The sequence below is a fragment of the Nuphar pumila genome, chromosome 13, assembly GCF_984573655.1.
Source record: "Nuphar pumila chromosome 13, dmNupPumi1.hap1.1, whole genome shotgun sequence".
In the NCBI taxonomy this organism is placed as follows: Eukaryota; Viridiplantae; Streptophyta; class Magnoliopsida; order Nymphaeales; family Nymphaeaceae; genus Nuphar; species Nuphar pumila.
The window spans coordinates 83,890,667-83,905,004 of record NC_143261.1 but is presented as its reverse complement, the minus strand read 5'-3'; the positions used below and the strand labels follow the sequence as shown (position 1 = coordinate 83,905,004).

Here is a 14,338-nt window from a genome sequence, read left to right as displayed (position 1 = left end):
GTCAGTTTGAAAATTTATGTTGAGCAAGGTTTAACCATCACACCAACTGTCCACCGTTAATTTAGGAATGAAACAAACTTTTGAATGAAATTCTAACAATAAAATATCAAAAGGTAATTGTTCTAACGTCGAAAAAAAAAAAAACAATCACGCATATGGGGTGGTGCACATAGTGGTTGTTGAATAGGTTCTGACAGACTTATAACTTGAAGTCATGCAAACTACGCTACCACGTGGGCAGACACTACAACAAAGCAGTAGATTAGCGACGACCACATTCCGTCGCTAATCCGTCGCTAACATGGTTAGCGACAACGAGGCGACAGTATGCTTACGTCGTGAATATTTCGACGCTAACTGGCGACGGAATTATTCCGTCGCCAGGTCCGTCGCTAATTGCGACGGAATAACGAGCGCTATATTCCGTCGTCAATCCGCCGGTACTAAACGGCGACCACGGCTTGGCGACGGATTTAATTCCGTCGCTAGATTAATATGAATAGCGACGGATGGTTCCGTCGCTAGATTAATATGAATAGCGACGGAATCATCCGTCGCTAATCCGTCGCAAACACGAAAAAAAATCAAAAAAAAAATTATTTAAAAATTAATTATCGAGAACTGTACAATTTCTATTTCCTGTACAATTTATATTTCCTGTAAATAAAAAACAAACCACACAAAAAAATCATATAACAAGTATCTACAATAATTAATCGTTCCACCTTAAAATTAAGAAGTTTAATTATTTACAATTCAACAATTACATTTAGGAAAAATAAAAAAAATAGAACTTCTTCAACACAGTCCTCTAATCATCGCCAAGATTTTGTGCGTCTTCTTGTTCATTGTCTTTATCTGTCCCTTCAGCTCCACTACCCTGATTATCGCTAGCAGCCTACACAAGAAAAGAACAGTCAGTATTGATAAACAAAATATAATGAAATAAATTACACACTATATGTGATTCTATCATGTGCTCATGTGTGATCTAAGGCAATAAAAAAACTCTATATGTGATTCTATCATGCTCATATGTGTGCTAAGGCAGTCAAAAAAATGAATATGTAATTATAGCATGTTCATATGTGTTCTAAGGCATCTAAAAAAACTGTATATGTGATTCTACCATGCTCAGATATGCTTTAAGGCAGGCAAAAAACTATATATGTGATTCGATCATGCTCGTATGTGTGCTAAGGCAGTAAAAAAATTGAATATGTGAATATAGCATGCTCATATGTGCTCTAAGGCAGGCAAAGCCAAAAATTTTATATGTGATTCTATCATAAATGATATATAACATGTTCATATGTGTTCTAAGGCAGTTAAAAAACTATATATGTTATTATAGCATGCTCATATGTGTGCTAAGGCAGTCAAAAAACTGAATATGTGATTATAATATGCTTATATGTGTTCTTAGGCAGTCAAAAAACTGAATATGTGATTATAGCATGCTCATATATGTTCTAATGCAATCAAAAAAACTTTATATGTGATTCTATCATGCTCATATGTGTGCTAAGGCAGTCAAAAAATTGAATATGTGATTATAGCATGTTCATATGTGTTCTAAGGCATATAAAAAAACTCTATATGTGATTCTACCATGCTCAGATGTGTTTTAAGACAGTCAAAAAAACTATATATGTGATTATACCTGAGAGGGACCTGGAATCGAAGATCCCCTATCCTGAACAGCGGCCTTGATCTCATTTCGGAGAAAGGGGGCGACGGTGTATTGGAAGTAGTTATTCAGTGATTCATTAATGATCTCGCGTACATCATCACCAGAAAGAATAGTCGGCTGCTTGGAGCTTATGTCGGCGCAAGAAGTCGGTGAGCCGTAACTGGAAGAACCAATAACTGGTGAAGTGTTCATATTACTCCCAAACCCGAACACGCAACCTTTTTTGGGTTCACCTGCTGCAGTCACCCATGCTGTAGGATCAAATGATGGATGCTGAGTAGCGTCTTCGCCATATCGCTCTACCATCTGTTGCTCATATGCCTCCTACAAAATAATGTTTAAAGTATTCATTAATAATTAATGATAACATTATGATAACTTGCATATATATTGCAATGATTATTAATAGAATTAATACATACCGTTGTCGTTCTCGCCTTCTCTGATACGAAGACTCCCGTGGTCTTCCGTTTATGTGTTTCTACAAACACATTCTTATATGGTACACTGCCTCCTTTTTCTGCTTCCTACGAAGTTAAATGACAAAAGATTTAGTACACAAGTTTGCAACAATACTTATAAAATTAATATTATATATTGATGAGTTACCATTTTCTTTAGGTGTCTCCCAAATGTCTTAGATCCACCTGTGTGTAGATGGGCTTCGGGCATCTTCGATCGATTTTGTGAAGCCTTCGCAGAACGATTTTTAAATGCATCTCCCGCCCACTTATCGCACATTTCATCCCAGTAATCTCTCCTGATAGTAATAGGACCATGGCCCTTCCACAGTAATGGATCATCTACTACGCCAGATGCTTTTTTTGCTGCAGTCTTCATAGTGTGCAGCATGTCTGCAAATCGATTGACGGTCACCTTCTGCCACACCTTCCTTGCATCATTTTCTTCCACCGTAGTTGCAAAGCGATTCGAAGCCTACAGATATTTTCAGAAAGTTAGTAGACATTGCTTAAATAAATTAAATATGAAACACATTAACTATGAGGAACAACTGTATACCATGAATGAGGACCACAATCTGTCTAACACCTCCTTTGGGTACTTTTTCCATTGAGCAACTAGTCCTGGTAGATGTTGAAGAAGTGAATTCCTAATCTCCCGTACTACTTCTTGTGGCTCAAACCTCGTACTGCACATGAATTGTTACACAGTAAATATCAATATAAAATATTTAAAAGATATGCAATAATTGAAAACAAAATACTTACGGTCGATTATCGATATACACTATTCGAATAAGTCTTCTTGTGCCAGCCTAAGAAGACCCTGTTTCCTGTGTTGGCTGTTGACTTATGTGATCAACTGGTGTAGGTGGGTCGTGTACAGGCGCAACATCATCTGTAAAAAAATATATTAGAAATTCTCAGAATGTGCATTTGAACTAATCAAGCATCTAATTAGTTATATGATATACCTATCACAGGAGCCCGTGAAGATGAAGGTTGAGCCTGGCTACTACTGGATGAGCGACCACTATAACCTCCACGAACCATATTCTAACAAATAACATATGTCATACAATACATTTAAATAATTCACATCAAGTATTACAATGCATTCAAGTCATTCACATCAAGCATTGCAATGCATTCAAATAATTCAAATCATTGACATCAAGTATTGCACTAATTCAAATCATTCGTTAATTGCATAAATTATAATACATTCAGATAATTGAAATCATTCACATCAAGTATTACAATGCATTCGAGTCATTCACATCAAGCATTGCAATGCATTCAAATAATTCAAATGATTGACATCAAGTATTGCACTAATTCAAATCATTTGTTAATTGCATAAATTATAATACATTCAGATAATTGAAATCATTCACATCAAGTATTACAATGCAATCAAGTCATTCACATCAAGCATTGCAATGCATTCAAATAATTCAAATCATTGGCATCAAGTATTGCACTAATTCAAATCATTCGTTAATTGCATAAATTATAATACATTCAGATAATTGAAATCATTCACATCAAGTATTACAATGCATTCAAATCATTCCTATCAAGTATTACAATACATTCAAATAAAATTTATGATCATTCACACCAAGTATTGCAATACAACTCACATCAAGTATTACAATGCATTTAAATAGAGGTTTGTAGTATAAGATTTTGCTCACTAGCTTGAGAATTCTTCCTCGTCACTAGTTTGACTTTCTTCTTCTTCTTCTTCTTCTTCTTCTTCATTGTTTGCCCATCCACTTGGTACATCATTTGGATCACATTTCTCTATGAATGTTTCATCGGCCAATGGAGATATGACATGCATATCATGCGCAACATCGTGACCATAAGCGAAGTCACAGACATCATCTGATTGATAGTAATCACTGTCTTCAGCTAACTCATCTTCCTGTAACTGATCATACTCGGGGTATAGTTTGGATTTCACCTTGCAAACTGCCCACCATTCATTTCTATCTGACTTTTTTATACTCGGATATGAAGTATAATAAACTTGTTGAGCTTGCGAGGCTAATGTGAATGGTTCATATGTTCCAAACCTGGATTTATGATTCACCTCCACAATGCCTGAAGCTTTGTCGAGTCTTATTGCAGTTGGATCAAACCAATGACACTTGAATATCGTAACCCTGTTATTCATGCCTAAGTAAGTCAACTCTATTATTTCCTCTATAACACCGTAGTAATCATGTTCATTTTCACCGTAGCTGCTACCCTTGACACACACGCCACTATTTATCGTTGATTTGTTTATACCGTAGTCTTTTGTATGGAATCGATAACCATTTACGATATACCCGTTGTAGCATTGCACAACTTTGGTCGGACCATTTTCTAAATCACATATTCCTTGATCTTTAACATCACCATTGTGAACCCACGCACAAACATAAACAATGATTGTGATCACGATCAATTAAGTAACTTAGTGTTGTTTATAAGTACACAATTTATGTTAGCTTCTTTACCAACTGTTTTAACCACTCCACAAACTTAGTTTCACGTTCTTTTTGTACTTCTGCATCAGTGAGATGTGAAACTTCGTTTTGCAACTCCAGATCAAATCGTCTGCAAACCACAAATACTTATATTACCGAGTCATGTATCCACATATAGAACATAAAAGGATTTATAATTGAGTTGCATATACATATACTTACTCGATGTATGGGTCGATCGCTGAGCAATTAAAAAGAATATAGATGTGTGCTGCATCTTGCTCTTGATCTGTCAATAGCCTTGATCGGCAACTACCAAATGCATGCCCAAGTGGTTGAAATATCGACAGCTTGTCAGCTACAGTTACTTGTTCTCCATCATCGTTACGGGGCGGGCATGTGTAACGTGATGGAATATGAGGTTCGAAGTACATAGATGAGAAATTTGAAATCTCTTCTAAAGTGTACGCCTCACAAATAGAGCCTTCTACTCTTGCTTTATTACGAACCTTTTTTTTTAGGTCGAACATGCATCTGACAAGAATATACATTTCAAATTTTAAATATCTGTCATTAAAGAGACAAATATAAAAAAACATATACCTTTCAAATGGGTACATCCATCGATATTGCACAGGGCCACCAACCCTTAGTTCATATGGCAGATGTATGATCAAATGTTCCATAACATCGAAAAATGCTGGCGGAAATATCTTTTCTAACAGACAAACAGTGGTGATGACAGAGTCCTCGAGATTCTTTACATCTGATACAATGACCTCCGATGCGCACAATGTTCTGAAAAATCCGCTCAACTGAGACAATACCCCCCATATAGGTTTGTCTAACATATCATGGAATGCTAGGGGTATCAATCGTTGCATAAAGATATGACAATCATGGCTCTTCAACCCATATAACTGTCCATCGTCAATCTTCACAGCCCGAACAAAGTTAGAGACATATCCATCTGGAAATCTCAGTTGTCTCAACCATTGACATACATGTTTTATTTGATCAGATCCGAGCATGTACTTCGCCTTTGGTTTCAGTACTTTGCCATTATACTCTTTGAGTTCCAATTCTGGTCTTTTACATATTAATTTTAAATCCATACGGGCCTTCGAATTATCCTTCGTTTTTCCTTTAATATTCATTACTGTATTGAACACATTATCAAACACATTTTTCTCTACATGCATCACATCCAAATTATGGCGTATCAATAGGGTCGGCCAATACGGTAGTTCCCAAAAAATAGATTTTTTTGTCCAATTGTGATCCTTCCTAAATCCACGGAAGGGTGTAGGACTGCGGGCATCTGTTAATACATCTGGAAAGTATCGCAATCTTCTTAGAATCTCTATGCCAGACAATCTTGAGGATGGACCTTCCGTTTCAGTTGTGCCTGCTGTAAATGCATTCTTTTGACGTCAGAACGGATGATCGCTGGGTAGAAATCGACGATGGCAATCAAACCAGTTAAAAGAACTGCAGACAAGATAGTGTGACTCTCACAACCGTTCCAAAGTGGCTCATCAGCATCTCTAAGTAAATCATAAAATCTACTAGCTGCATCGTTTGGTGATTCTTCATCTACGGCAGTTCTTACATCACTAGAACTCATAGCAGAACCCAGTTCTGTTCCTGCAGCATCAAATATCAAATTCGTATATGGATTATCGTGCACCACATTCACCCGTGCATCAAAATCGTTTCTAAATTCTTCTTCATGAAACGTCCAGTTCTGATAATCACTCACAAAACTCTTCCTGTATAGGTGATGTCTAACGCCATGAGGTTCTACAAATCGATTATTCTTACAAATCTTGCAGGGACACCTAATCCGACCTGTGGGATCTACCGTACTGACACTTGCCGTTGCAAATTCAATAAAACTGTCGACACCATCCATATATTCATGTGATAACTCATTGTCCACTATCCTACGGTACATCCATTCACGGTTTGCAGTCATTCTGTCGTATGATGTTACGAATAGTATCCTAACCAGTTAAAAGAGAACCATCAGAATGCTATGATGAAGAAAATATCAGATTTATCATGCAATATATGATGTCATACAATCACAAGAATTATGATGCATGCATTGATAACTTAATATTTTCATGTGCAAACTATTCATGACACGATATATTCATTTGAAGCATGCTTTCAGTATACAATTTCACATGAAAGACATAATCAAATTGAAAGTAACTACATGTAAGCATGGATACAATCACATCAAACATTGCAATACATCGAAATAATTCATATCAAACAAATGTCAAACATGTACCTGCAGCAAACACACTTCAATATCCCACTAACTACTACCATGCATAGCATGGACTTCGTACTCCAAAAATAAGAACACTTCCATATTCATACATTAAAATCATGCTCAGCATGATCTCCGAACTCCAACAAAGCAGTCCTAGATATCAACAACTAAGTGAGTGTGTGAACAATAAAGCGTTACATTCAATAAATTAAATAACATGTGATGCGCTTGCCTCACTTACTCACCACGAGTATTTACCCGATTTGCATTGTTTTTGTCACTTACTTACCACGGGTGGCGGGGCACAAGCGAGTTCTGTTGAGAAATCTGCACAAAAAAACAATTTTTTAAAATGAAGTCACCACGAAAAAAAACTCACTCTAAACAAATGATTTATAAAAAGGACACGCCTGTTTATAAACTAATTGGTTGGCCATATATGGTTAGAATTCTATACACCAAGTGGCTATTGAATTAAGTACATAAATCGAAGAAAGAACACAAGATAATCTAAGCAATAAAGAGAAAAAAACAAAGAATTTGTCTAATTCAATCAAGAATCCAAATCCAAATACGATTGCTATTGTTGTTGTTTGTTGCTATGGTAGTGGTGGTGAACAATGCTCTTAGTGTTATATCCATAGCCATAGTAATCCAGGTACCACCTTAGAAACTTCTTCAACCCTGTCTGCAGATCAGTAGTAGGCATGTAACCGAACTCTAACCTCGCAAGCGTGACGTTCGCGTGCGTGAACGACACGTCGCCGTTCGCAGGCATTTCCACCACATTCTTCCTGGCTTTCACCTTCAGGTGACGCTCTAGTACGTTCACCAGCATTGGCACCCCAAGTGGTGACGTATTCCCTAGATTGTATATCTTGTAGTCGGCCTTCCCCTTCTTCTTTCCGCCGCTGCCGGTGCTCTTTCTGGCCTTGTCGAGCGCAGCTACGCACCCGCGCACTACATCATCAATGTAGGTAAAATCCCGCGAGATTTCCCAGTGATCTTTCCGCCAATAAACCACAATTTTCTTCCCCTGCAGAATGTTGCGAGTGAAGAAGAAGTAGGCCATGTCTGGCCAGCCCCAGGGGCCATAAACGGTGAAGAACCGAAGGCCGGTGATCGATAAACCATAGATATGGTTATAGACATGAGTAATTTCCTCGCCGGCCTTCTTCGTCGCCGCGTACAGGCTCGCCGGCCGATTGGTTCGATCGGATTCGGTGAAGGGGACCTTTACATTGAGCCCATAGACCGAGCTCGACGACGCCCACACGAATGCCGGTTGCGGGTTCACCGATTTGCAGGCCTCTAGGAGAGTGACGAGCCCGGCAACGTTGCTGCGAACGTAGGAGGAGGGGTTATCGACGGCGTAGCAGACGCCAGCCTGAGCGGCGAAGTGCATCACATGGGTGAAGGGGACGAAGTTCATCGGCTGCAACAAGCTCAACGCCGGGTACGCCGCCGATGGGTACGCGCGGGCCAGAGGCGTCGGTGCCTGCGCCGTCACCTTCACCGTCGGCAGCCTCAGCGTGCTCAATGCCATCGCCGGGGCGTACAGCATGAAGAAGAAGAAGAAGAAGAAGAAGATTACCTGCGCGTCGCCGGGCGGTGGCGGGAGGCTGACGGGGAGCGGCAGCTGGCGAGCGGCGGCGGCAGGACGGTGGCGAGAGCCGACGGGCGGCGGGAGGGAGAGGGCGACGGGCGGGAGCAATACAGCGAAACAGAAAAAAGAGAAAGAGGGATGGGATTAGGGATTTACGCGACATTTAGCGACGGCTTAGCGACGGAAACATTCCGTCGCTACGCCGTCGCTAACTCAAAATACCAAAAAGGCGACAGAATATATTCTGTCGCTACGCCGCCGCTATTTAGCGACGAAAGAGTTCCCTCTCTATATCCATCGCTAAAATGGTGTTCTTGTAATAAAAATTAGCGACAAAAAATTACAGTCGCTAATCCGTCGCTAAATAGCGATAGATTAGCGATAAAAGTTGTTTCCTCGCTAATTCGTCGCTAATTAGCGACAGATTCTATCTCTAGCTAATCTGTCGCTAATTAGCGACGGAAAAAATCCGTCGCCAATTTCCGTCGCTAATTAACAATTTTCTTGTAGTGAGATCACCTATGGGTATGGGGCTGCCATCAAGTTCGTGACTCTAACCGACAGCGTATGCCAAGTGGTTAGGGATACGAATCTGTGATAGATAGCCACCCTGCCACATATGCAAACTTTTCTAATCTATTCAAGCATAATATTAAAATCACTATAGTCTCATGGCATCATACATGGGTTGCGTCGAACATGAAGATACCATCGACTATCGGCTTGGCTATGACTGAGGGCAGCCCAATTGCAGTCTAAAGAGAGTACATATATGATACAATATTTTACGTGACAAAAGGTTCATAGCGATCATCTAAATGATAAAATACTTGAATTCAGAAAACGTCAAGCGTATAAGTACTCTTGTTCTATTTGACAATCTAAAGAAAAAAACTGAAAAATTTGGATGGTTTGGCCATCATAGTGTACACATACACACTTTTGCAAAAGTGTCATTTTTGCACTGTTTGTTCCTGAAATGAATGTTTATCTCATTCTCGAAATGTGAAATTCCAATTATACTTGTTATTCTCCCTACATATGAAATGTGTTTTACATTTGAGATTCACTATCATGCACATGTTCAAAGTAGATCTGAAATGCACTGATGCGCATATACATTGGTTATGGCAAAAGCTCACTTTAGTGCACATGTTTAAATAGCATGATGAGTTTATTATATGCTTATGAAAAGAAAGTTATGTGTCGATGAATGTAGCGAATGAATGAGATATCCATGACATATTCATGTTGCACATGGTTTTTGTAAGTGATTGACATACGAAGGTTGCGACCAATGTTTCAATGCATGAATTGCCTGTTGTTAAATGCATATTTGGTTATAATTGCACAATTAAGAAAAACTACAGGGACATGATAGTACAAGATTGAAACTGAGCATGCCAAATCCTTGTGGTGCCATGTAGACACTTATGATGCTAATTGTTTTGCATATAATTGCATCATGATTGCATATAAATATTATGACATGTCTTGTGCCATTTGATCTATGGTTGTTCTGCAAAAAATTGCATAATAAAAGATGTTTTTCATGCCATGATAATGTGAAAGCTCAAAACCAAGCTTGCGGTCTTGCAGGACCATTATAGTGCCATGCAAGCACTTATGAAAAGTTATACTTGAGACTTGCCTTATGAGTGCATGGTCAATGGGGTATGAAACGTACACCCGAGCTTATAAATGAAACTTTAGAATGTTGCAAGTATAAGTACTCGGCTCATAGTTGAGCAAAAATTCTGAGAAATTATGATTGCTTCCTATTGGGCATTCGATGGGTAATATGCATACACTGAGATCACCCCGAGTGTGGGTTGGGATTTAGAAAATCCCTTATGGTGCAATCACTTGCACAAAAAAATAAACAAGAATGAAAAATATGCACACATAACCCAAATATGAGATTTTGGGTATACCTGAAAGACGGTATATGTTATTGGTTTCTCGGGATACCTGAAAACGGTATATGTTACTGGTTTCCTAGGGTTCTGAGTACATCTGAAAGATGATGTACGTTACCGGACCCATGGTCTACCTTGGAGAGGGTAGATGGCACAAGCTCTATGGGACCATTATGTTTTTGTGAGAGCTAGGTGTCTCACTCGGTCCCCAGTTCTCGGAGTTAGGGGCAAAACTACCAATATGTCATAGGTGGTAGATCCAAGTCTTCTGTAGAAGTTTTTCAGGGTGCATCATAATTCTAGTTCTAGCCACTGGAGAGCACTCTCTCGGTCATGGCCTGCCCCCTTTGGATATCCGTACGACTAGTCATACGGGTTATAAAATAATAGACCCCCGTATGGTCTCAGTTCGATACGATGTCGAATGCCTGTGTGTACCCACTAGATAAGTAAAAGATAAACATAAAAGTTTTACATTGTTCTCGTATTAGTTTCAGAGTACAGTTTGTAATCCTTGTCTTAGATCTTAGAAATTATAGAAACAAGTAATGCCTATAAGAATGAGCTTGTAGCTAGTACTTTTTCCTTGTTTCATAATAAAGTAGAAAGCATTCCTGTCTAAGTAAAAATTTTCTTCTTAAAAAGTTATGTTGTATGGAATTTTATGAGTTTAATAACTACAAATGTTGCACATATTTGTACACAAGATATTGAGCACAACATATAAATACAATGCTTCTTACGCAGACAGAGGAGTCTGGCCCTTCTGTATTAAAAAATTTCAGGAAGCGAATGAATGAAGCAATTGTGGGTGTCGCAACGGAAGTAGCCATGGGATCTCAGTTTTCAGTATTTTGGTTTAGACTCTGATTAGCTAGATTTATATTTCAATTATGAGATATAATTAATGACATTAATACTTTAATTAATGAATGAAATGCTTTTAGTACTTCTCTATTCTACCCTGTAATTCTCCTGACACTTAGATTGGTCACTTCCGCTACTTCAAAAAAAAATTATCCAAAATTTTATGTACAAATTGTTGGGGTGTTACAATCGATACAAGTTGTACATATTTTATTGCATTGACTATATATCATATGTGTATTAGTTTTGTACAACTATGTGACATCATTGTACCTACTAGACTTTCATGAGTCTGACCCTTTTTATGATATCCAAGTGATAAGTAAACAATTGATACAGGCGATGGCACGATAATGCGATGATATCAAAAATTAATTCCTTTTATTGTTCGCTCTTAAGCACATTTTGACATTTTGTATATAGAGTTTTTGTATAAAACTATTCCTATCTAAATCTTCGATTTAAACAATTATGGATTTAAATGATTGTGTGAAAATGTGGATCCGGGATATTTGGGGACTCAATCCATTTGTTGAATATTTTTCCTATAACCTGCTCAGGGTTCTTTAACTTGATATTTTCCAACAAATATTTTGTTGTACTATCGTTTTAACTATGAAAAAAGATTATGTACAAAATTTAAATTTTTTCTTAAATTTTACAAGTTAAAAAATTTGAAGTGTTACATGGGGGAGGTATTTATATAAGTTTAAACGTGAAGTTAAGAGTGTTTTAAGATGTGAGAGGTGCATGAAACATGAGATGTGAACGGGAAGGGTGTGTGAAAGAGGGGATTTAAGGAGGAAAATAGGGAGAAAATAAGAGGGGAAAAGGCTTGGGTCTTTTACCTTGATGGGATCCAAGTGGATCCAATGTGGGTCGACCCTCTTGGGTTCCCACCAAGATCTAAACCCATATATATATATATATATATATATATATATATATATATATATATATATATTATTAATTTGGATTGGGTCCACCAATATGATCCAATCCTAAACCCCATGGGTAGACCCCCCTCTTGGGCCAAACCCACCCATTTCTAAATGGGTTGGTCATTAAAAAAAATTGGATCCAATAAGAAGAGTGTCAAGGATCCAATCATTGTTGATCCATTTGAACCAGGTCTAAATCCAGGAATCCTAGGATCCAAATAGTGTGGATCCTAATCGAACTGGGTTCAAAACTAGCCTATTTGGGTTGGTCATCTTGGATCTCTACCAAGATCCGTATTCAAATGGTTTTGAGATCTGATAAGTCCAAGTGTGCCTCAATTGGACATTTCAACCCTGGATTTATGATGGTTAATCCTCTTGGATCCCCCATCAAGATCCAAATTTGAATGTCTTTAAAATCCTATTAATTTGAATGTTATTAAAATCTTATAATTGGATGAAATTTAATTTCATCATTGCTTTAATTATTAGTTTATTTTTAGTCTTGTTTAAATATGAATTAATTATTATTTACCAATTAATTGCTATTTAATTATAAATAATAATAAATTGCAAAACAACTGGTATTCACAAAAAATAATGTGTCAAGAATTTGTTAAATAAGGTAAATAACAATTAATTATGAACAAATTAAAAATTTCCTAATATTTAAGACAATAAATATTCTTCAAAATTTGCAAGTCTTCCAGTTAAAGATGTGCTTATTAAGAAAAGCCATCGATAGTTCAGTCTTAATGAAGTGCTACCTATGAATAGTTGCCAAAAATAGGTACCTAAAATAGTCACCGAGGAAAGCAGGTTGAGGGTAACAAAAAAACTTAGTTTATGCGAAAATAACCTTGGAGGTGCATTTACTAAGTTTATATATGATTCACGAACTCTGCAAAAAATAAAAAAATATTGCATATATATGTCATAAATTTGCAAACATGTAATTAGAATATATGCGATGTTGCAACATTCAATTTAAATTTAAGTGGAGGTTTACACATGTTTATGCAAATTCATAAAGTATATGCGAATAAGTAGGATATTTGTGATGTTCTAGGTTTAATTTTCGCAAACATATTTATGTCAATTCGTCAAGTATATGCGAATAAGTAGGATATTTATGATTTTAGTGGTTTCAGTCTAACCGGATATGCACAAATATATTTATGTGACTTCATGAAGTATATGCGAATACATAAAATATTTGCGATTTTAGTGATTTTAGTTTCATCGAATGTTCAAAAATAATTTTATGTGAGTTCTTGAAGTTCTTATAAGAAAAAATGCAATTCGGAATTTAAATGAGAGTTTGCACTTGCTGACAAGGGGTACAATTTTATCACAATAACCCATTAATTCATAATTGTGAAAGGTAAAAAGGTCTTAACGAGGTTGGGTATTTGCGGTTTTGGACATCGGGAGAATAACGAAAATTGTAGTTTTTTTAGATAAACGTGTCAAATTAGTCATAAAGTATGGTTATTTTTCATTTTTTTTTTGAAAACTCATCTTTGATGCATTGATCAATCCAACTGTCCTACTTTTTGAGATTAATTCAACCAAAAAGAAATAAAAAATTAATTTTGACTTTATAATTTACATCACGTGCTATAATGGTGTTCCTTTTGTGCATGGTTTGAGTTTGACTTGGACCTTACCTGTACCAAACTCTATAGGGTTAGGGTTTGACCTGGTCTTGACCTGTACCAAACCCTATAGGGTCAGGGTTTGGTGATAAATAAAAAGGTCCAATTAAGATCTGGGTCAGACTTGAAGGGTCCGATTAATATATAAAGCTGAGTATGGTTTGTGAAATTTCATACTAGACCCGAGGCCAACCCGAGTTCTGACTAAGATCCACAAATTTTCAATGTAAAAAAGATAAAACATACTATTTTAATGGGTATGGTCCCTGTGCAGTTCATGTAATCCTTATAAGATTCAGGTATAGTTTCTCTTATGGTGGGTCTGTTTGGACCCGATGCCAGCATCTTAAACTAGGTTTGGGTCTGGTTTCACTTGAGTCTGAACCAAACCAGACCCGTTGACACCCCTAGCTGTTATGAAAG

The 14,338-nt window shown here is 37.3% G+C and overlaps 1 protein-coding gene and 1 pseudogene across 1 annotated transcript; both read right to left on the bottom strand.

Moving 5' to 3' along the window:
* Positions 1 to 506: 506 nt before the first annotated feature.
* Positions 507 to 2,095, bottom strand: LOC149818927 (uncharacterized). The gene is made up of 2 exons (XM_089985838.1): positions 1,664 to 2,095; positions 507 to 898 (listed from the first exon to the last, which is right to left on the bottom strand). Exons 1-2 carry the CDS (start codon positions 1,997 to 1,999, stop codon positions 812 to 814), a joined length of 423 nt encoding a protein of 140 aa, XP_089841964.1. The 5' UTR covers positions 2,000 to 2,095; the 3' UTR covers positions 507 to 811.
* Positions 2,096 to 7,504: 5,409 nt separating this feature from the next.
* On the bottom strand, positions 7,505 to 8,470 carry LOC149818926 (UDP-glucuronate 4-epimerase 1 pseudogene; annotated as a pseudogene).
* Between the last annotated feature and the right edge of the window lie 5,868 nt (positions 8,471 to 14,338).